This window comes from Patagioenas fasciata, chromosome 1 (genome assembly GCF_037038585.1).
Source record: "Patagioenas fasciata isolate bPatFas1 chromosome 1, bPatFas1.hap1, whole genome shotgun sequence".
In the NCBI taxonomy this organism is placed as follows: domain Eukaryota; kingdom Metazoa; phylum Chordata; class Aves; order Columbiformes; family Columbidae; genus Patagioenas; species Patagioenas fasciata.
The window spans coordinates 207,663,605-207,687,939 of record NC_092520.1 but is presented as its reverse complement, the minus strand read 5'-3'; the positions used below and the strand labels follow the sequence as shown (position 1 = coordinate 207,687,939).

The 24,335-nt window shown below is 43.8% G+C and overlaps 1 protein-coding gene across 2 annotated transcripts in view; it reads right to left on the bottom strand.

The window, feature by feature from the left end:
- FRMD4A (FERM domain containing 4A) overlaps positions 1 to 24,335 on the bottom strand; it is a 388,388-nt gene that overhangs the window by 290,024 nt on the left and 74,029 nt on the right. The window contains exon 1 of one of the 2 annotated variants that reach the window (XM_065829460.1): positions 5,765 to 6,386. The exons of the other annotated variant lie outside the window; for it this stretch is intronic. Coding sequence (XP_065685532.1) covers positions 5,765 to 5,797 — 33 coding nt within the window. The 5' untranslated portion in view covers positions 5,798 to 6,386. Of the gene's footprint in view, positions 1 to 5,764; positions 6,387 to 24,335 lie in introns of those variants that run through there. 2 annotated transcript variants of the gene reach the window in all.

The window sequence follows — 24,335 nt, the reverse complement described above, 5'->3', positions numbered from 1 at the left end:
TTAGAAAACAGAGGCAAAATGGACCACTTTTTTTCCCAGCCCTTCAGTGGGGAGCATTTGGGGACAAGGATTGTCTTCTCATCATGTGTTCAGCCAGCACCAAGTGTATGAGTCCCCATGCTGGACTTTGACCTTCTAGTGCTACTGCAATGCAATTCTCATTGACAACGCAGTGTCCAGTTCCTGCCCAGGACACATGAGTACACTTTCCCCCTGTACAGTAAATAACCCACCGATGCTGCGGCTGCACACGAAGGCAGGGCGCAGTCAGGCGTCGTGTCTCACTGCACTGGTACAAAGCACAGCCAGGGAGGAAAAATAACCTTTCAGTTTTATGTTCAGTGATATATTGTTTTTTAAATCTAGATGGGTTTAGGAAATGTTACAGAGGAGCAGAAAGGGCTCTGCTTTTCCAGAGGCATAATGTTATGGTAGAGTTATTCCAAAGCCAAACTCTGCTCTGAGTTTTGCCTTAACATTCTCTCTTCCAGGTATTTATAAATTTATGACTAACAGTAGCAGATGTAGGACTTCATTATTTCTTTCACTGCCTTTCTTTTCAACCATCTACAAGCTCAGAGAACTATGTATGGCCTCGTTGACCTTAGAGTCAAACTGCTAATAAGATGGGGAAGGAGAGACCCACTAAGCTGCTCGGCAAACTGTGCAAGAGCCCCGTGGAAGGGCTGCTGTGGGGCACTGGTGATTCCCAGTCCATGCTATGACTTCATGTGGCCACACCAGCTCATGACTGATTGCACAGGAACCCAAAACATTTGAATGCTCACCATCCATGTGAAGTTGCTCCAGCCAGGAGGTCTGAATCCCCCAAATGACTCTGTCATCCCAGTCTCTGAGTGTCATTAGCACCTGTGTCTATCTCTATGGGATATTCAAAATGGGAGTTAAATACACAGTGGTATCAAATTAGGGATCTGAGACCCCAGAGGATGGATGTGCATGATGCTCCCTGTTGCCACTTCATCTTTTGCCATTACCAAAAATACGAGGAATAGTTTCACGTCACGACATATGCAAAGGACTTATTCAGCATTTTGGCTAATACGAGAGTGTTGTAAGGTGATTTTAGGATGCAGAGCTCTCCATACAGTGCAGCAACCCAACTTTAACTTCCGAAGGACAGCTTGAGAGCTTGAATTTAAGAATCTGCTCAAATACTTCACTAGATTCAGCCTCACACTATGATAAAAAACCTGCTTAGGTAAACCTCTTTTAAATTACCATCCGATGGGGTTAAAGACTACAGCAATTCCATCCGTATGTGTAACCCAGACTCCAGACTTCCCTTTCTCTGGGGCAATTTTCCCTTCTGAATTTCCAGCCCTGGTGATCTCCAAGGCAGCTGTCACAGCCCTCTGCTGTCCCAGACTCAGGGGCATGTGGTACCTCCCCAAGTTTCTCTGCTTCAAACTGCCATGAACTTCTCTAAGTAAGACACAAAGGACAACTTAACCATTCTTTTTGAGAGACCTAGCGGTCAAAAACTAAAACGCTTCGCAAGTAGAGTCAACAGGGTTTATTGAATAAACAGTAACACCATGGGAGTTTGCTAATCCCCAAAATCTATAATAAACAGATAAAGTTAATAAGATTCAATAAGAGAGAACAGCCCCATTAACGTTTTAAGAGCACTATCTAAACATTACACACATTATTTACTGAGTTCCCTAGCTGAACTCTCTGTACACAGGAACACTCAAAATTCATTATCTTTGGATGCAAAGCTTAGTAAATTCAATGGCAATTAATCTCCATTTACCCTCCGTGCGTGTTTCTGAACAGATGAAAAGTTCATTGAAAAAGTTCTTTCAATCAGTCTGAAAGAAAAGCAGCGCTTTGATAAACAAAAAAGCGCCAAACACAGGCTTCTCAAAGGAAAATAGAGCAGCTAGCCAGTTCTGTGTGGTTCAAGCCAGGTGCTCATTGCAAATTCAGTAGCGTGCGCTGGCAAGTGTCAGCGGCAGGGAAACTGAAATTACTGAAATTCTTATGCCAGTATAATTTGCTGAAGGCGATGCACTGAGGGTTAAGGCAAATTGTGCATGTGTTGAGGATTATAAAACAAATTAAAATGGAGGCTAACAAAAGGAGTGCAATATTTATGCATTTCTTCATTCTTTTCGCTCCGTGGTACTCAATCAACTTCACAGTCTCTTAAGGCAGCGTGGGGACGTTGCTATTGTGTATATTCATTTGCTTTTAAAAAGAGGTCTCAGACATACTAAGATACAGAATTCAACTGATTCTGGTAGTATTTATCTGTCTCATAATTAAACCGCCAAATATTGACATGCCACTAATACTTCTAGTCATGTGAAATTTGACCATCTATACCAAAATTGTCGTAAGTTTTCTGTTCAGTGCGCTCCACTTATTTGCTTCAATTTTGAGATACCAGCCTATTTTACCACATATTCCTTCACTCTCCCTTAAATTCCTGCATTTGTGCATCCTGCGTGTATAAAAGTAGAAATCTGTTAATCGCCCATGACTTACTGCAGTGGAGTCCATTACATGGAGTAATGCACTTAACATTTTATATCCAATTTACCTCTACAAATACTCTAAAGGGTCTCTAAGTCATTGAGCAACCCATTCTATGACCACTCAGCATGGCCCAGTAACCAAGCGGGTTATCACTTTGTGGAATGGGACACAGATCCCCTGTGAAATACGCTCTCATCTGTGTATTTCCAGCACTCTGCTGGCAAGCCCTGCTATGGAGCTGCACAGAGAGGTGAGGACATGTACCCATGTCCCGGTCCTAGTTCAGCATCTCAACCCCAGCCCCCCTTGCACCATAAATTAGGCTTCTGAAGTCAAGATGTGCCCACCTGTCCCTCTGCCAGCTCTGCTGTGTGATGGGAACCTCTATGAGCAAAGAGAACCTAAGAGCTGACAGCAATTGTGTTTTCAGTCACCACCAGGAGATCCACCCAAGCCCACCTGCAGGGGTTTGGATCTCCTTTTAGTTGCAGAGGCTTTTGTGTGTTTGGCTACGAGAGGCAGACGCACATTGTCCTCACACTTGGTGACAGACTGTGAGAGTCAGCCCTCACTCCTACCCATGGAAACAAAGCAATTTTTAATTTTATTTTATTTTTTTGTCTAGATTTGAGCAGACCAAACATCTCTGCCTGGGACGCTAAAGATAAAACTGAGTATTTGCATTTCACTGTAATGTGGAGATGTTTTCATCCTGGTTGAAGTCCTGGAGCTCCCAGATGTTCCAGATTCACTCCAGGCAACACTGATGGAGATGACCAGGAGCCCACCATCCTTCTTGTCACCGCACAAACCAAAGGACGAAAAACCTTCCAACTAGCCTCCAACAGTTGCAGACTAAGTGTAAACCAAGTGACAACAGATGGGATCAGGCAGATGGGGGAGCAGAGGGGAAAAAAGGAGGCAATATTAGGGAGCGTGACAGGCAGGGGTCTCGGCACAGTGACAGCCTTGCTATTGTCAAGTTTCTTTGTAGGCATCACATGTTAAGGTTGTATTTGGAGAGTTATAGATTTTACGCTTGATTTTTTGGCAAGTGAGCAGGGACTCACTGCCAGCTACGAAGCATTTTGGAAATGAGATTAGTTTTCAAATCTATTCAAGTGATTTTCTCATTGTTATTTCTTTGAAAGGTTAAAGATGTAAGCGCCAAATCCTGAGCTTTATTACACAGAGTCAATTTGAATATCTCCATCAGCATCCATGGAGCTACTCCAGATTAACAGCAATGTAACATCACTGTCAGGAAATGGATCTTCAGGAGCATCAAGTCAGTTTTACATCATTGCAATCCATGGTTCAACATCACATTATTTTGGCTTGAGAAGTTTTTCCTGTACACAAAGGAGGTCAGAATCCATCCCTTACTCTGATATTACAGAAGATTAGAATCCAAAGGATCGCGTCTATATTATCAAGCAGATTCTTTGATAGGATCGATAAATAACCTAATAGTAGTAATTGAGATTACACTTTATGAATGGTGTTATTAGGATTCACATTCCAGCTGCAGCTATGAAGCAAATCAGATGGATGAACATAACACCCAGTCCTGGTCCATTTCCCTTACTCTGTCATTTTTATGGCTGTACGCATGCTGCAGGTGCTGATAGTACACACGTCGGACTGTAAGCCACGCATTAACCTGATAGCACACCAATTCTGGGAGAGACTGCCCCCAGCAATCATTTCAAGCCGTGTTAAGGGAGCAGAATGGAAACATCAACTCAAATGTTGGAAGTTGCGTTTTCTAATAATGGAAATGAGATCAGTTGGGCAGATTTTTTTTCTTTTCTATTCTCTGATTTTTTTTTTTTTTTAAAGTAATACTGAGAAATGCCTTACAAAGACTATCACTAATGTATATATTTCTCAGTAATGAGAGGAATGAATGGCTGGTTATATGATCCCTTATAAATCTTTCATTCTATAAACTGCCTGTTAGCATTATTCTTGGTAATGGAGAGCTATACGAAGTTGGTAGGTCCTTTTTTAATGCTCAGCTTATTGGGCAAGGCAAAAAAGAACTGAATTAAAGTGAAAAAAAAAAATTACTGCCCTGGAGTATTATAGTACTGCTATTTGCTGGCAAATTATTATTATTTAAATCACTTTTCTGGCTTTTAATATTGAAAATGCTTTCAGTCATTGAAGAGTCTTTAATTTAAGATAGTAGGTGGCAGGGGTGTAATCCAGGAGACCAGACTAGCTGATCTGCCTCAGCACAGGAGCTGGACCAGACGATTTCTCAGAATTTTTTCTAGCCTGGCATTTATATGAAACAACTCTGGTCTGACTACCTCTTCAAAACTACTTGCATTTAAGACATATGAAGATACCGTGTTGCCAACAAGAATTGACATTGAATTCCAGTTCTCCCAGTCCTGAGGTATAATACGGCAGGACTGGATTGCATTTGGTAATGGACCAAAATCAGAAAGATTTACCAAGGCAATTACCACATGGGATGGAGGCAGCGACTAAATAAAATAAAACCAGGATTCAGCCTATCCCCCAGGACCACACAGAAATAATAGCACAGAAGGAGATTTGACAAACTAAACCATCACTGTATTTGTCTATGGATTTTCCCTGATGGAATTCAAGTTTCTTTAATCACAAGGATTAATGGCAAACCTTTAAAGAGAGTTGGGAGCACGAGAAGGCAGCAGACAAGTGCAGCGATTCCTTAGGTCTGCACATTCACTTTCTCTTTTACAGCTTTCTGGTCTGAGTCCACACCAAGTGGTGTGCCAACCTGACGGGGTACTTGGGCACAAAAAATCACCCACTTTGCTTGTCTGTGCATCTCTTGGTGTGGAAAATACCATACTGGGTCAGCCCACCGGCACCATCCATCCCTCCCCACACCGCAGGTACGCGTTCCCCGAACGGCTGCCCGGGGAGCACACACAGACACACAGACACAATGAGAGCCTCCGACTGGAAATTCAAACAAAAATATGGCTGTCTACTCCAAAAGGCAAACTCATTTACAAAGGTCATCTCTGTCGAGGAAGAGTGATGGGTTACTCCCCTCTCGGAGGCGACTGCTGTCGCTCCTCCGCTGAGTTACATTCATGAGCGTAGTTTTGAAAAAGAAGAAGGGGAAAAAAAAAGAGGGAGAAAAAAAGAGACAAAAGCTTGGCAAGCCCCCTATTCAGAGAGCTAGCCCCGCACCTCCCCTTCCCCTCCTCGGGTAAAAGCAGCTTCAAAAGGCATTAACATCGTCCCCTACCTTCGTTCTCATCGGAGACAGAAGCCCTTCCATTTTGGTCCGATCCTCATGCCAGTCCTCGTCCCCCAACTTAGTCTCTCGTCCCTGTCTCAAACATCCCACACGAACCAGAGCATCTCAGGGACCGCCAGCGACGCCCTCACAGCAGCTCGCCCAGCCGACAACCTGCCAACTTGCAATCCTCAGTCGCGTGGAGCACCGTTCCTGGAGAGACCTTCCTCCCTCTCCCTCCTCTCTCTCTCTCTCTCTCTCTGCATAATCTGCCTGCAGCTATGTTTGTACCATCACGGCTGACAAACGATCCCTGCCTTACGTAATGCATTCAGCACAGGACAGGCGATCCCAGCCCAGCTGCGGGGATCCTGTCGGCAGCAGCGATGGGAAAGATGTGGGACTTTGCTTTGCCTATTGTGCCGCTGGGTTAGTCTGGTAACGTCCCCGTGCGGGGCTGACGCTCATCGGCTCTCTGTGCTAGCAAGGAAAGCACCGAGAAAACTTCGTCACCGTAGAAAAATTGTAGATTCCCTGGGATTGACTTAAAGGGGTGTAATCCTGACCCCAAGCTCCAGCTCAAGTGGTTTTCCCCGCTTGGGAAACGCGAAGAGTTGGAGCATTTTCTGCTGGGTGCGTTTGCTGCCGGCGAGTGACCAAACCCACGCTGAAAGGGAGTTCCTGTCAATTGTCAGCCGGGAATTGAGGGAAAGAAAGAAAGAGCGGAACAAAAGGATTATAGTTCTGCAAAGTTGATCGGCAAAAGATACTCGCTGAATGCATTTCTATTAGCATTTTAATTCAGATCAGAGCACGCTTTTGTAGAAAATTCCCTAATTGCCCCTGCTTCCCGGATTTTGGTTTCTATCATGGAGTGATGCTGGGACTGAACCTCTTTGGGAGAAAAAATGATGGTATGATGGGCTTTGGATCTGCAAACACACCAGCATTTGGTCCATAGGGTCAGACCATACCAGTTCGAAGTAAAACCCTTCTGAAACATGGTCAAATGAACACCAGCTGTCCACCACTGCTCCAGAGGTCAGTTCCCTCTGGGGCCACCTCACTTCCTAATACAGACACAAATAAGTCTCCCCTTCCCTGGCCCAGGGGATATCCTTCTACATGCCAGTGCCCAATTGCTGTCCAAAAATGAAATTAAACACCCTGTTACACCACTAGAACCTGATTTTCAGTGTTACAAAATTGCTGTCAGGCTGGTTGGAGCACACCACAGGCAGAAATTTCTAACACCCTTTAATATAGGTTCTTTTTTCAGGCCCCACATCTACATGTTCAGGGAGAGTCACCATTTGATTAGGGCACTGATCTGGATTCAGCAGATCTGGTTAAACCCCTGATGCTGCCACATGTTCCCTGGATGACCATGGAGATTCACCACATTTAGCTTTCACCATCTAAAACTCTGCTCTGTGGTCCAAGGCAGCCACCAAGGTTTCTGCAAGACCAACAAGAGAGATTCCTTCCCAAAGTGATTGGCTACAAATGTCCAGAGCCAAGGAGAATCCCATCCTCAGGTCCTTTGTTGCTCCTCACCCCTCCATAAACCTCACCTTTGTTGTGGTTTTGTGCTTTGGCAGCTCAGGGCAGGGACCATCTCTGTTCACATGCATCCTTCGTCCTCAGCACAGGCTCCTGGGGACTACACTGACATGGACAAGGTGTGAGGGAATGTGTATGAAGACACAGGGTGTAAAATGTGGAATGAACGCAGAGGCAGACATGGCCCTTTTCCTGGAAAACCCCAGCAGAAACGCACCCACACAGATAAGGGTGTTCGGCCCCCCACATCCCTTTTCCTCTCTATCTCTTCCGACACTTTCGACCCTGTAGGTCTTGCAGTTTTAGGGCATTTTTCTTATTATTCCTTCTGGGGTAAAAACATGGAGGGGAGGTGCCCCCTACAGTGATTAATATTAATTTCAAAGGTAATTAACTATTCTCAGACAAACTCAGCTCCTTATTAAGTGTGGATGAAACTGATCATATCGTATTGAAGTCAGAGATAAGTTTTCCAATGCTAAAGAGATGCTGTACAATGTTGGCAGGCTCATCTATCTCTTGCTGGATGTGTATAAATATGTTTTGCTATTGGTATTTAAAAGATTTTAATTAGACTTTGAATGAATGGCAGTAAGAATTCCAGAGTCCAGTAATACACAGCGATTGTGATTTTTCTGCTGTACAGCGTTGTGTCAGACTCCGACATGAAGTTTACAAGTCTGTGCATCTGTGACACATCCTCTCTTCCAAATTGTCAGGGGAATTTGACTTTCAAAGTGTAAAGAGGAACCTAAATGAAGGGAAGCATTTGGGAATTTTGGAGATCTTGAGCTGCATGGTCAAACTCTAACACAATATGATAATGTGGATGGTGTACCCATAGCAGCATATGAATGCCTTGTTCTCTTTTAAAGTTCAGTTCTGCTTTGAACTAGGCTAAAACGCAGTACCTCACGAGGTTTCCTGTGATATCTCTGTTTACAAGCAAAAAAAAAAGAGTTTTCCTAAAGGCCAAAAGTGTAATTCAGTCTGGGACCAGAAAAGCGAGCTGGGGCCTTTCTGGTTCAGCAGCACTCAAAGCTTCTCTGATCTGAACGGATTGGGGAATTGTGCTGATACTGCATGAGTCAGAGCAGAGCCCAGCTCAGCAGGATGAGCAGGAATGGGAAAGACGATGGTCCTGTTTGAGCAGCACCCATGGCTGTGTCTGTGAGCCAGCAGTGAGCTTGCCAGCCTGGGGACCGCAAGGTGAGCCCCCCAGCTGCATCCTGGAGGATGCTCTGGTCCCCTGGGCGACTTATGAGCCCCCACATGGCATTACCATGAGCCACAGATGAAGTGGTGTGCGACAGCGAGGTCTGGCCACATCCACCTTCAGTAGTGGGGTCAGGAAACCCAACTGGCATTGTCTGGGCAAATTTCAGTGTGGCTCCCCAGAAAGTGTTGAGGCTGGCAATGTCCATCAAATGTGTGCGCTGGAGTGGCAGTGGATGGATGGGGATGGTGCATCATATTTCATTCTCCTCTCAATTTCCAGGCACCAGGTAGGACTTGAGCTTTACTAGTATCTGGGTAGACACTGTACTTTAGCCTATGCATCCACCAACCTGTCCTTTGCATGCTACAGGAGCAGCATGAACACCCTCTGTGTGCATCCAGCATGTTTGCAAACACCTTTTGCATTCAGAGCGATAATTTTACAACTACGGGAGCCAGAGAAGTTGATAGTCACTTTAAAACGAAAGATCTAGTTGCTGTAGCTGGGACAGCGGTGCTGCAATAGTGCGTGCCATGGTCTGACACCCCGTTCCTCCCCTGGGCTGCGACTCATGGCAATGCTCAAATTACTGCAGACTTGTTCGACAGCCTCTGCTCCTGCAATTTTCATATCAAAGGCACTACAGAGGCAAAAGGAGCATGTGAACACTTGCTTTCTCATCCTCTTTCTGGGGAGGGGAGCAGCATTTGACTCAGAGCCTGGTCAGCTACACCCAGCATATCTCAGGTTCTCCATCTGCAGAAGAGGGGACATACTTGTCTGATTCACACAGATGTTGCAGAGGTTAATCCTGTCCTGGATTTAGCCCATCTCATCCTATAAGAAATGTTTAATATGGGGATATAATTAGTCTTGGCTCTGTAACTAATCTTAGGAGCAAGATAGATACTTTGAACCTGCCATATATTGTCACAGTCTGAACGTCTTCTGGAATCTAGACCGCAGACCAAGGTAGATGTCTGTCTGGAGCCAGGTGGATCCTACCTGGATTTGGTCTTGGAGCTGAATTTCTTTCTAGGGTCTGCTGACTGTACTGGCAGATCTCCATGGATCAGAACGAGAGCAGAGATACCTGCTGACATTTAGCCAAGTAGACATAAATGACTGAATTTAGATGTCTGACTCAGGAGATAAATCTTGCCCCAGGTACTTAGTAGTGGTGAAAATGGCCAAAAAAGCACCTTATATTCAATGTTAGGCTATTGGTTGAGGGTCCTAGGAGCAAATAAACTCTCTGGTATGTATTTGAAACCCCAGCTTTCCTCTTGTTCACCCACTGTGGGTGCACCCAAACCGGAATAAAACAAAAACGGTCAGAGAGCTGGAACAGCTCTGCTGGGAGGACAGGCTGAGAGAGTTGGGGTGTTCAGATGGAGAAGAGAAGCTCCAGGGAGACCTTATTGTGGCCTTTCTGTACTTAAAAGGGGCCAACAAGAAAGATAGGGACAGACTTTTTAGCAGAGCCTGTTGTGATAGGACAAGGGGTGATGGTTTTAAACTAAAGGAGGGGAGATTCAGACTAGACCTAAGTAATAATTTTTTTTACACTGATGGTGGTGAAACCCTGCCCCAGGTTGCTGAGAGAGGTGGTGGATGCCCCATCCCTGGAGACATCCCAGGCCAGGCTGGACGGGGCTCTGAGCAACCTGATCTGGTGAAGATGTCCCTGCTCATGGCAGGGGTGGCACTGGATGAGTTTTGAAGGTCCCTTCCAACAAAAACTATTCTATGATTCTATAATTCATTGATTCTGTAAATTGAAACCCTTCCTAACCTTTGGGGTGGGGATCTCAACAAAGAGCCAAGTCGTGCTGCTTGTACCAGTCCTAAAAAGCAGAGCGGGTTTGGATTTGGACCCAGTCTCTATTAGGCTCTGATGCAAAGAGCTGTCATCACCTCCTGCTTGCCACCTCCCAGACCTGCTGGTGGTCAGGACAATGGGAGCTGTCGCAGTCCAGCATATCCTCTATGAGTACTGCTGACCAACCTTGCAACTGGTCATTTCATCCAGCAAACAAAAGGTAGCATCACACTGTTGCCATGGTGACATCCCACCATCCAAATGGCTACAGCATCATGTAAGGGAAAGCGAAACATCCCAGTCACATACCGGGGCTGTGCTGAAATGTATCTTATATTTAGAACAGGCGTCACGGGGAATACTAATGAATATTTAACACTCAGAGCGCCTTCCGTGCTTGCTTTTTTTATTTTTGTTGCATACTTTTCGTAAGCTCAACATTTGCCTCCAAATGGCATGAGTATTACTGCTACTGTGCTTCTCTCATCACTGCTTCCTCAGCTTTTCATTTCTCTTCTGTGAATGAAAGTCAAGACCAGCACACAGCACTCACAAAAAGTAGCATTTGCAAATCGGGACTGATGCCTGCAGTGGTCTGGGAGGGAACTGGGAGGCTTGTGTGATCCAGTTTTCCAGCCTGGCTCTGCTGTGTTTAGATTGTGACTTTTACTATGAGTCTGCTGATGCGATAAAAAATGCAGGCTCTTTGCAGGTTCAGTAAAAGTGGCTGAGATTTGATTATGCCCTCCAAGAACCAGCCCCTTCTAGGGCTTTGCTCCCCACATCATTAAAAATAGCTGCTTTCAACCATTGTTCTTCTGTGTTGTGGAAAAAAATAAATCTAACTTTGTTTCCTTCATCCAGGAAAAACACACACCTGAAAATGTCCTGAAATTCCTTCTTTCTGTCTTTTTATGTGTCATTTTGTATGATACACTTTAAAATAAGTCAAGGGTGCTGGGCATGGTGGTGAGTCCCACCCGCTACTGCCAGGGAGGTGCAGGGGATGCAGGTTGAGCACCTCCTGCTGATAAGCAAGCTGATTTGGTTTTTTTTTGAGGGTGGAAAGAGGAAGCATGACCCGCACTGGCTGGAGTGGCGTGGGGTGTGGGTGCCCACCTATTTGGGTGCTGTTTGCAGTGTTGTCCAAGGACTCCTGTCTGCAAGAGGGGAGGATGCAGCACGACACAGGTTGCTGGTTGCACTGATGGCTGGGTGCATCTTTTCTGAGACGGCTCTACCTCTTCAGTCTCCTTTTCAGCTATAGGTTAAGTTACAAACAGGGTTAAAAAATGTGATATCTCAGATTTCTGAAATCATCTCCTGCTATAAGAAAAGCTTTGTTCTCAGAAATGCCATGTTCTCAGCAATGATTTTTAGAGTGAAGTGTGCTCTTTTTACTAGCCAGTGGCAAGGCATTCGGGTCTTTTTTGAGCCTCACAGCCCTGAAAAAGCTGCTGGGTTCCCAAAAGCTTATCTATGTGCTTCCTGCTTGGTACCACTCCAAGGCATCAAGGATACAGGCGGATTTCAGCTGGCAGCTTTGTCTGTGATGCAAGGGGAGGAACAGTGCTGTAATGGGTGTGTTGTTTTGGCAGCACTGAGGAACCAGAGCTGTGTTTATTTGTTTGCTGGTTGTAGGGTGTGTTTTCAAAACAGAGAATGGTTTTCCTCTCCAAGGTTGCTGGTGCAGTCCTTTGAGATCTGCCCTGTGGCTTCAGAGGGAGAGGGACTCTCCTCTGGGGAAGTAAACAAGGGGTAGGCTCGTGCTCTTTGCAAGCTGTTCCACTGATGCAGCATTTGCATGAGTAAGCGTTGTCAAAAGTATTTGCCAGCTTAACCTCATATAGGCACCAATTCTTGTGAGGGCTAGAAACCCTAGTTACTTTTCTAGAGTTCGTCTTTAAAGCTCTAATGATGTGATTTTTTTTCCAGAACGGTTATGTGTTTTCCATGAAAGCAAAGCACTGCAATGAATATTGAATCTCAAGGTATTAATAAGATCGATTTAGCTGCCTTTTAGATTTGGAAGGCAGACATCAAAAAGTCATATCTGAAGATATCAATTTGCTATACAAGGCTAAGAGAGATTGATATACAGCAAAGCCAGTTTAGCATCCTGCCCTGCTTAGCACAGCCATCAGACTCTGTCCATCCTCCTCCAACAACTGAAAGGCATTTATCTCTACAACACATCAATGATCTCAGCCATTATTATAATGACTCCTATTAAGTCAGTGTGGTAGTTTAGGAAGGAAAAGCTGCCTCTTGACCACGCAAATAAACCATCCCAGCAGAGATGAGGACTGCTATGTTTGAGGAAGAGGTCATTTACCTCAACAAGATCCCCAAGACCAGGCTCTGGCTTGGTGACCTAGGCAAGGCTCTGACTGCCTTGTTTCTCCTTGCCTCTATTCCTGCTCTCCAGGAGCATCTATAATGTTTTGAGGATCTATAGATGAAAAATGGGAGCTGTAGAGGTGATAACTGCTGTCCAGAGTCTCTGCCTCCGGCTATGCAGGCTCCCAGCAGGTGCAGCCACAAGGTTGAGCATGTTGCTTAACCTTTTACAAAATGTGTGCTGGCTGGAAATATGATGGGGCTTTCTTGCCTAAACAGTAACTGGAAATATATTTTCCTTTTGCTGTTAGAAATATTTGCTATTCTGGATGTTAACAGTCAAAACACATACAAAACCTTTTACTAGAGCATTAGGTCTATGTACGCATTTTCAACAGTCAGATAGATGATTTATTCCTCCACTTCCGTAACCATTCAAACACAACACAATGTTCACTACAGTGTAGAAAGCAACAAACACTGGATGTGTTTGGTTTGCAAGAACAAATCAACAGAACAGGATAAGAAAAGCTGGGTTTTTTCTGATGTAAAGGACTCCACTGCCATGCCTGTTAATATCTATGTCAAATTAAACAGCTTCTCAAAGCTATAACTCTGCTAAAGCACAGCTATTATGCTCTCAGTTAGAAACCTGATTATAGCCACTTTGTGTCTGTAAAAACACAACCTCTGATGCAAGGTGACTCCAAGATACTCTGCAAATGCTCATAAATGCACTTGACGCTCTGTAGACACATCTCTGTGTGTACTGGGAGAGGAGCCCCAGCTCTTGCAGGGCAGACGAGGCATTAGGAAAGAAATAATCATTTCTCTGAAGCTTAATATAATTACTACTGTACAAACACTGGACTGTGGTCATTTTGGCCTTGGGAACAGGAGACAGGGAGGGAATGAATGGAAGTGCTTGGGATAAAGCAGAAATAGAAGACAGAGGTAAGGAGAAGAAAAAGGTTGACAAAATACAAAAGTATAATAATAATTATCTGAGGTTGCTCAAAAGCAGTCCTGTAAAATACTATTTCATGCTGAGATTCTTTCATCTTTTCTAAAGTCTGGGTTAGTTTTGAAGCAAATCAGAACCCCAAATGAAAAGAGCAACCAGTTTCAATCCCTCTGAGGGTGAAGGCTGAGGGAGAATTTTGCAGCTGCCCAGTTCAGAGAGTCACAGAATGGCTGGGGTTGGAAGGGCCTCTGGAGATCATCCAGTCCAACCCACCAGCTAAAGCAGGTTCACCAGAGCAGATCACACAGGAAGGTGTCCAGGTGGGTTTGAATGTCTCCAGAGAAGGAGACTCCACAGCCTCTCTGGGCAGCCTGGTCCAGGGCTCTGGCACCTCAAAGTAAAGAGGTTTCTCCTCATATGCAGATGGAGCCTCCTGTAGTTCAGTCTGTGTCCATTGCCCCTCACCCTATTGCACACCACTGAAAAGAGTCTGGTCCATCCTCTTGACACCCACCCTTGAGATATTTACAGGCATTGATAAGATCCCCTCTCAGCTTCTCTTCTCCAAGCCGCTCTGGGGATGTCCTTTGGTTAATCAGCTATCCACCACAGTGTCGCAGCTGTGAAGGTTTCTGAGCAAGGTTTCATTTGCATTGGAAAGAGATGACAGCTAAAGCAACTCAGAGGCCAGAGATTACCTCCTGCTTTCTTGCTTATTTACTTTTCTTAGCCCGTTTAGCTCATGTAAACTCTTGGTCCTCCCAAACCTTTTCACTGCCAGGATTCAGCTCTCTGGGACATGGGCCCTAAGTGTCCGCAGAGGTGGTAGCTCTTTCTAGACGCTCCTCTCACTGCACAAACCACAGTCATATAAATACTCTTCTAAGAACATTTTTGATCCTAGGTTTCCTCACTGTCTTATTTCCCCATCTTTACTGGGCTAATGGGACATTTAACCATCTCCCAGAATGTCAATAAAGATGTAAAATAGTCATGTCGGCACAGCATCTCCAGCAAGGCACAGGAGAGCTTCTACATATAATGAATACATATCATCAGCCTGTTTTCAGCCTAAGCAACAATCCCCACTTACATCAAAGCCTCATCTGAATTAATATTTGATGCTGGTATTCATGCCACTATTAGATGGTGTTAAAATTCAGAAACCCCAGTCTTTCTTTATTTGGAAATGACAACAAAACTCACTGAGCCAGGTTAATCTTCAGAGGTGGGATTCATTTCAGCTGACTTCAAATGTCTATGGTGTCATGGCTCAGCTGGTTCGTTATCATTTCTCTATAGTAAGCGGAGTGAACTGACACTTCTAAGGCTTAATTCCCTTGACCTGTGCCAGGATAAGGTGATGTGTGTTCCAGCCATCTTACAGAAATACACTTTATGTGTTTCCCATGCTGCAATCCTTGCAGAAGTAAGGAAAACAACACCTCATTAAGGTTTCTGCTCATTATCCTAACACTCTAATTGCCCATCTGAGTTATCTTGCATGCAATAAGAAAGGCAGTCACTGTGCTGGCAGAGCTGAACTTTCTAAAATAAAAGTAGATGATCTACAATGTGGGGCAAAAGCCAGAAATTGTGGTTTGAGGAGATGGGGTGAAATTATACCAGTTGCCCGAAACCTACCTGTTGTGCATTATGTTTGCAAAGGTAATGGACAGGAGTTCAATAAGTTAATCAGCTAATTCACTTTACACTAAAGTCTAAGCATCACCTGGATGTAATGACTGCTGGACACTCAATTTTTCCAAGTGTTTCCTCACCCTGTTTTTATGTGCTATTGCATTTGCAACATAACCACCACTTCTTCGCTACCCTTTCCTCTTTACCTTACTGTGCTTATTAAAAACGATTCAAAAGGAAGCATCATTCTGCAAACACACAATTGAAGGTATAGGGAAGGATTTCCTTTAATCAAAGAAATAAATCTGTTGCATGGGGGTTGTCTCCTATTGATTCAAAAGAGGCTGATGTTTGCCTTCTGTTAGGCCTTACAGAAGTTACACAGACATAATCCAAAGTATGCATTACTTGTCTCCCTCTAACCCATAACAGGTAAAAGTCTACCACAGCTTCCAGGGGCATGAAGTTCAGCCTCATGACTGGAAGACTGAGCTTTGGTCCTCCTGAAGAGCTGTACCCAGGGTTGTTACAAACATTGATCTTCAAAGCATCAGCACGGTCAATACAGCCAGTGCTGCGGTGGGGTTATCGATGCTGGGGTGACTGAACACAGGACTGCGGTTATGGCATTTCTCCATGAGTGCTGGCCTGACTTGTGCCTCAGGTCTCACGTGTGGGCTGAGAACAGCTCCATGCTCCATTCCCTGGCCAGAATCAGCAAATCCTTGCTGAATACTTTATGCAATGCTGTGATCCACTGAGTGCAGTATGTGCCTCTTACCCACGTGGAGCATGATTTCTTGTGCATCTCTATGGGGAGAGGGAGCCTACCATGGGGGTGTAGAGCAGGGACCTGGATCTACTCTGTTCCCTGCCTTGCAATCCCTTGAGGGTTTATGGCAAGTTACGTCGCTAACCCCTACGCACTCGGTTTTATCACTCTGAAAGTGGAGATAATCTGTACCTCAGAGCAACGTTGCATGGATAAGTCAATTAACCATGAAATCACAGATGGAAGATGCAAAAGAAATGAAAAGGATTAGTTCTGCAGAGCAACCCTGCCAGGCACAAACACATTTTTAGAAACACTTTTTTTTTTTTCCCCCTAACTAAAATATCACTAGCAAGATGCTCCTCATAGTCCTGCTTAACTTGTTAATAGGGCATCCATACCAATACCAGCTACATCTGTAGTTGATTATGGAAAGGTGGGAGTGAGGCCACATGGACTGAACATCTTTATCTGGGCAGCCCAGCCTGTCCTAGCACCAGGTCACCAGTGGGCTGTGGAGCCCACCACTCTACTGCCTTGCCCAGCAACTATTGCATGTCCAAGAGAGCAGCAAATTCTCCTTGTCTGTGTCACAGACATGGAACTAAACCAGGTAGAAAACCATATCAGGATGCAGAAAGCTTGCTGCTGGTGTTCAAATTTAGGATGAGCTGAGGGAAACCACACATTTTGGACTTTGTGGAAGTTTCTGGTGCTCCTGGGGTCCCAGGCCCAGATCAGGTGTGGGCAGGGTCTTGCTAAGAAGATCGTTGCTGCTCCTGGGTTAAGTGACCCAAGCACATAAATTGTAGGAAATAGTGTCAGCAGTAAGTTCTTAATAGTAATGAAATAGCAATAGCAATGGGTCTAATTTCAGGAGAAGCTATTGAACCACTTCTTGCCTGTGATCACCAAAAACGTTTTCTTCAGATATTTGCTGACTCCATTCTCTTTTGCATGGCAGTGCTCTCCAGCAAGGCCACCACTGATACTGAAGCAATTACTCCCACCTGGTGCTGTCCCATTGCTATTATTCATCACTGATATTACATGAATATGCTTTCGGAGAGCCAAAACTGGGGGTACATTCCTGTCTTGGCCCCTCTCTTCCCTACAATGAGTCTCTCTGCTTCTTCCCTTGGAGTTACTCTTCCTCCAGCCATGGTACTTTGAAGTAACCTTGCTGTAGTGCTCCTCAAAGGGTGGGATTGGGCTTGGGAACACCTCCTCGAGTGTGCTGCACCCTGGCCTTCATCCTCATCTTCAGGGTGTGATTCCTGCCAGAGCTGGCCCCACATAGTTAATCTGGAAATCTATTAAAGGATTTTTAAATTTTATTTTAATGTAGTTTAAGAACATCTTTAACATCTGTGATTTTGAAAAAAAAAACCATGTACAGACTATATAGATTTACTCTAGATCAGTGTCTCGTAGATAGTTAAATGGTCCTCATTTTGAAAGGTCACTTAAAAACATCGTTGGATTTATTACCCACTAGTGATAACCACATGGGAGGTAAAATTATCTCATCCAAGTAAAACTCCTCCTGTAGTCCTGAAGCCTGTAAGAACTAATGTCAGACATGCAGAGTGTGGTTTTGTGTGATGATTTATCTAGCAGCAGTAAGAGAAGGGCTCTTGTTCTCCCTCAGCCTCCCTGAACCCAAACCCATTCCCCAGTCTCAGGGCTGGTGGGCCCATTTTTCTGGGTGATATCGGATTAGAAAAATAATCTCAGCTAAAAGAAAAAACATGAAAGGAAAAAGAAACCAAAAGTGGCTATATGAGGTTTACATTATTTGTCCTGTGAAGACCAGTAAATTAGAGCAGAAGAAGCAAACAGACATGAGAAGGGGAAAGCTTTCATCTGTTGCTAGAGAAAGTCTAACACAGGACTCCTGCTTCTGCTTGAAATGTTGTCATTTTTCAGACCATTGGTGAAAAGTAGCTTAGTGTATTTTGTTGTTTGGTTGCTTTTTTCTTTTAGTAATTTTTTCTTATATAGGCAAAATCCTTAGGCATACTTGCACAAGCAAAATAATGCTTCTGCCTGTAATCTGTTTTGTTAGAAAACTTCAGTAAGCTACATCAGACAAAGGCCTCTTTTGCCCTAGGCTGCCCAACCCAGGAGGGTTGGGCCGTAGATCAAATATTTACCAATAAGCCTTTAATAATCCAGAATAGGCTATTGTGCAGATCAGCTGCTTTCCCAAGTTTCACATAGAAAAGAAAAATGTTTTACAGTCCTTAGTGTAGCCCCAGGTGTCTAAATTTTCTGTATCACTACATCTTCTAAAATACAGGGGTCAAATATTCAGTTGGTTATATGTTGAAAGAGTCCACAGTGATTCTGTACTCAGTACATGTCTCATAAATACGGTTGCAACAGGAAAGCAGGAAAATACACCAAAGTGAACAGTCTGTAGGCTGGCTTCATACCTACTTGTCTGTCTTAGTTTGTTGGCAGCATTTCCAGCTGACATGAATAGCCCCCTCTTACCCAAATGACATTAACTTAGACCTGATGATGACATTTCCAGAGCAAATGTGCATTCCTTCTGCATAGATAAAACTATCGCCTTGTCAGCTATTTTGTTACAAAGATGGGAGAGCAATTGTGGTCCAGAGAAGAGACCTTCCTCTTGCTTTCCTGATGGAGTGATGCCAAGTTTAGCAGAGCTCTGAAATATGCTGGATTTAGAACAGAGGGCCCAGGACTTCCTGGCCCCCAGGTTAGGACTCCAATACAGGGCTGGCTGGGCGATGACTTCTTGCTCACAGAATCGCAGGATGGTTTGGGTTGGAAGGGACCTCTGGAGATCATCCAGTCCAACCCACCTGCTAGAGCAGGTTCACCCATAGCAGATCACACAGGAAGGTGTCCAGGCGGGTTTGAATGTCTCCAGAGAAGGAGACTCCACAACCTCTCTGGGCAGCCTGGTCCAGGGCTCTGGCACCTCAAAGCAAAGAAGTTTCTCCTCATATTCAGATAGAACCTCCTGTGCCCATTGCCCCTCATCCTATTGTTGGACACCACTGAAAAGAATCTTGACACCCATCCTTGAGATATTTATAAACATTGATGAGATCTCCTCTCAGCTTCTCCTCTCCAGGCTGAACAGACCCAGATCTCTCAGTCTCCTCATAAGGCAGATGTTCAAGACCCATAATGATCTTTGTACCCCGCTGCTGGATTCCCTCCAGTAATTCCTTGTCCTTCTTACACTGGGGAGCCCTGGACTGGATGCAGCACTTCAGATGCGGCCTCACCAGGGCAGAGCAGAGGGGCGGATACTTGCCCTGGTTTAAGTGCATCCTGTTAACTTAAAACATTGACAACACTGCAGCCCAGGTAACTTTGCAAATGGGACCTTGTTTTGCATGTTGTAACTATTGGTAGAAAATGCAAATGTGAGTACTTTTGCAAACCTAATCCTCCCTCCTGAATACATTTCTTCCCGCTTCTTGGCATATCCCTCTTCCCTTCGCTCTGTTCCCCAGGGCTGCAAGCAGCAAAATGTCTGGGCCAAGGCTGTCTATGGCCACCACTTTTGTCATATCTCATGATTTAGCACACTTGGCTCTCTCTGCACAGTGAAACCATCGGTCCTGCTTTCACAGGGACCAGGCTGTGAAATGCTTCTTTGCACTGAAAGAGAGCAAACTTGAGCAGAAATGTCAACACACCAAGTGCTGAAAGCAGCCAGAGAGATCTGTCTCTCCCATTGCAGATGCTCAGCCTCCACGATAGCTGTGAGGTTGACACCAATTTTCAGGCACTTCCAGCTTGGTTTTCTAAGCAGTTGCTTGTAACATTGAACACCATTCAGTTTCAGAGCAAAGAGCAAAGAAGCATCCCATCCTCCTCAGGAGATTTGCTGCCCATTTCTTTTTGTCGTGTTGGTACTCCAGTCAGGCCAACAGATGTTGCCTAAAATCATGGCCCCTCATGCCAGGGGAGGGTTTATTTATACAAAAAAAAAGGCTTATCAGAACAGGGAATAAGTGGATAATCAACAGTCTAATCTCTCAAAAGATGTTTACCAGAAGGCAAATGATCAGATATATACATTAATCCTAATTGTGTGTCACCATCACTTGAAAAGCACCTATGGCCCAAATCTGCATATTTCATCTCTTTTCTGTTCCCTTGTCTCCTGAGGATAAATAAGGTTTGGCTGCAATTACATGTTAGAGCAAAATGAAAAAAATAAAAACCAAAACATAGTAATCTTTTTAAGGAAATACATCATTGTTGCATGATCATGGCAGGACTTCTATTATTTAAAAGCAACATGTTTCTGCCTATATTTTTTTGACAATCACATTAAAAAAAAACAAATTAAAACCTGCATATTTTTCTACATACGGGTATTGTTGAAACTGTCACACCTAATAAGAGCACGAAAAGAAAGATGAAAGTGCCATGCTCGTTTCTGAACAGCTGGGAACGGCGCTGAGAAAAGCACAGCAATTGAGATTAAGAGAGAGCCTTCACAGTGCAAGATAACCCAGCTGCTTGGAAAATCAAATCTATTGAACATACAGATTTCATGCAACAAAACAATGCCTTACTGATAAAGGAAAATAACAATGCTCATGCAGAGTTGTATAGTCTTTGATTCAATTTGGAGATAAATGGGCAGTCCTATGTTTTTCTTCTTCAGAAAAAGTCAGAGTTAGCTTTCTAATTGTGACTATTCATTGCCTCTTTTTGCCAGTTCTATAAATTCAGCTCAGAGATTTTCATTTTATAATAACGTATCTCACAATTTACTGGAAAGGGCACTCATACAGAGTTAGAATGTGCAGGTTCTCTTCTAGGGTCTCATGTTGCCTTTAGGTACCTCCTTCAGCTCTCTATCTCCTCAGTCTTCCTATGCTAAAGAGACATCAACGCCTTTGTAAAATGTTTTGACATTTCCAAAAGAAAAGTGCTATAACTCTACCCCATCATTTCTGTACTCCTAGCTAATTCATTCTAAGAAGCCAGGAATAATAGGATCTACAAAACTGATCAGAAAATGTTTTCCCTCTGATATAATCTGTGTTGTCATAGGATGACACAATTTTCTCTGAAAAACACTGTTTGGGCCCAAATGTTTTAGCTTTTTGAGAAAACTGGCTATTTTCTCCTAGAAAATGACACTTGTTCACGACTTTTAAATCTTTAGTTGAAAGATGCTTTTTAATTGAAAAGTGATTGTATATGATCATTTTGTATTCAGCTATGGAACAGCAAGGTGCTTTATCAGGATTTAAAATTTTCCTCAGCATCCAGTTGCTATCCAAATATAACACTTTACCTACAGTGAAGTTTTGGTCCAGGTTTAAAGCGTTGATCGTTCCTACCTGTTCTTCATTCTCCATTCTCTTTTTTGACAGTGGAAACTATGAACACAAAAGCCCTTTTCCAACACCAAGGCACAGCCTTCCTTCCCAGACTCAAGAAATACATCAAACCCTGGACAGGGAATCGTAAAACCCACCTTTTTCTTTACTTCAGTGCTTTCTTCATTTTCAGTAACCTTCTAATAACTTATGCATGTGCAAGATATTAATTAGAGAAAAGTAATACTTCTGGAATTCTAGCTGGATGTCAAAGAAATACTATAGTCTTAATTCCTCTAAATGTAGCCTTTTATTTATGAATGAAAAGATGGCTAATACGTTCGCTTTTGTTAGCCTTTTGGCATTTTAATAGCTAACTAGTCATTCCTGCTCTATTGTGGGTTTTTTTTGCCGTGGCCAGTTTTTTAACCGATGACACAATACTTTACCTTTCAACCAGTGCCTCTGGTTTCCTTAACAGCTTTTGTAAGAAACTTTGTCAAAGAGTTTGCAAAGTCCAAGGAAACCATTGTTTTCTTTCGACTCATTATTGCGTTGGTGCCGAAGAATTCAGGTAGATTGGGGGAAGGATATCGTATTCCTTGGAATAGGCTGTTTTAAGTTACAAGTAGATTTCCCTGCAAAAAAAGCTATCAAAGGTGCCACAGTCGGAGTTCTTCCCTGCTCCTGCTTAGACCAGCAGTAATATATATTACAACTTGTAGCCCTGAAATTACCCTCTTGGGATGAATTCATAGCACCACGAGTCATTTATTGAGAGGATATAATTAACAATGTTTTCATTCTCCCTCCCTTCTTCCCGGCAAATCTGGACTCAGGCCTTTGCCTTGGTATCCTCTAGCCCTTGTGAAAACAATGTGAGTTTTGGCCTTAATAACAAGCCATGCAAAATCTACATAATTGACCCCTTTTCTGAAAATGTTTCAAAGCTTTCTCTTTAATCTTTGAATATGCATGTGCGGAAGGAATGCCCTCATTTCAGCAGACCCCTGTTGCATACAGCAGCCTTCTTGCTGCCGTGGAGAAAGAACAACTAGGGAGTTGTAAGAAATGTTTTTTCTTTCCTCCCAGATGCCCTACTTTTCCTTTCTATATGATTTTATGCAAAGAAGCTCAACCTCTTATTTTTGTGCAAGGCATCCGTGGCATTACTGCACATCTTATAATCCACATATCTGTGGGATATCAGGGTGAGTGGTTCCTGTGTGGAGATCCATAGGCCACTGCTGATCTCTGGGGCTTGGGTGAGTGGTCTGAAGTTATTTTACAGCACCACCTGGGGAAGAAACATTTCTATGACTGTCTGCCAGGACAGAAAGGTACCCCAAGCAAGTCTCAAATGTGAGAGCTGGATCCTTGACCCAAAGATATGGAAGCTGCTCATCAAGATATAGGAAGTATTAAAGCACTTCTGCCTTTCTTCAAGGCATAAGTTGTCAACTTGACCATTTTCTATTGTGTACCATTTGACTAATTTCAGTGCTACCTTGTCAGGTTCAGAGCTAATGTCTTGTGAATTGTGTGTCCAATTTAAAGCCCACTGAGCCCGTGGCACTTCTCTATTGATCCTGAAGTGACCTCAGAGCAGTGCTGCTGTGGACCTGAAACAGTGGGGGAGATGGTGTTTCAGCTTTGTCTTTGGGGTTTTTTTTGGTTGTTGTTTTGGGGGTTTTCATTTGTTGTTTTTGTTTGGTTGGTTGGTTGGGTTTTGTTGTTGTTGTTTGGTTGGTCGGTTGGGTTTTGTTGTTGCTGTTTTTGTTTTAGTTTTGTCTTTGTTTTTGGTTTTGCTACCTGTCAAAAAAACTGACCGCAATGTGAGCTTTTTTTTTTTTCTGCAGCCAAATGCAGAGTTACACCTGTGGGTGAGATCTTGCTGGTCTCCATGTGTTAGCCAAGCTGTCCCTGCTCTGGTTCTCAGGTGGGTTGCTGAGAGCTGCCTGATCACAGGCTGCAGGTTACCCCCATATTTTGTGCCAGTCGATATTATTTAAAGAGATCTACAAACATGACCTCCATGTCCCTTTTCTAGGAGTAGTGTCACCATGGGAATCTTGTAAAACTGTTCGTGGGAACTGATCACAGGTGTCATTGTGAATAAAAGAGAGAAGATTGTAAAAGGGAAGGAGTAGGTGTGTTGAAGAAATTTTGGGAGAGGGCATTCAGACCATTCTATTTAGATATGATTCATGCCAAAAAAAATCCCCTGAGGATTTCTGGGGATCCATCCATAAGCCATAGATCTACAGGGAACTCTGTCAACTATGGATGGAAAATAACAGTCCTATGTTTTCACTGTATCTTTCCCAGTTTCTCTTAGCCATGGTTCACCAAAACCTTTTTTCTCTTCCCCTTTGACAATTCTGTATCATTCAGATGTCAACCTCTTCTCAAGCACTGGACCATGGCTCTCTCACCACTCACACTACTCTGTCCATTGTCCCCCTTCTTCTATCAATCAATTTAAACACTCTATTCTTCATTCATTTATGGAGCCCTATAGTTCTTGTGCCTTTATCTGCCAATGGGACTAAGAAAAAGGATGCTGGAAACAGACTGTGTTTTCACATCTGTGACCAAAACCTACCGTTCTCAGTTCCAGAAAGGGACTTCCACTTCTCCATCCTTTGGAACCTGTTAGTCCTTCCACTTGTTAAGAGATGGCCTCTCCAAGTCAATATTACTCACGTGTTCAAAATCAATGTTGCTTATTACAGCTTCTGCAATTATGTCTCACTGTTGCTGTCACCAAGTTAGCTCACAGCCTTCCCAGCAGACTCGCTGTGAAGCATTGGAGTTGCAAGACTGAGAAAAAGACATCATAAAGTCAGGCAGAAATGGGCACCTGCTGACAGGGGATGACACATAAGACAGGCTGCCAAGAATTCCCTTATCTGCTTCTCATTCCCTC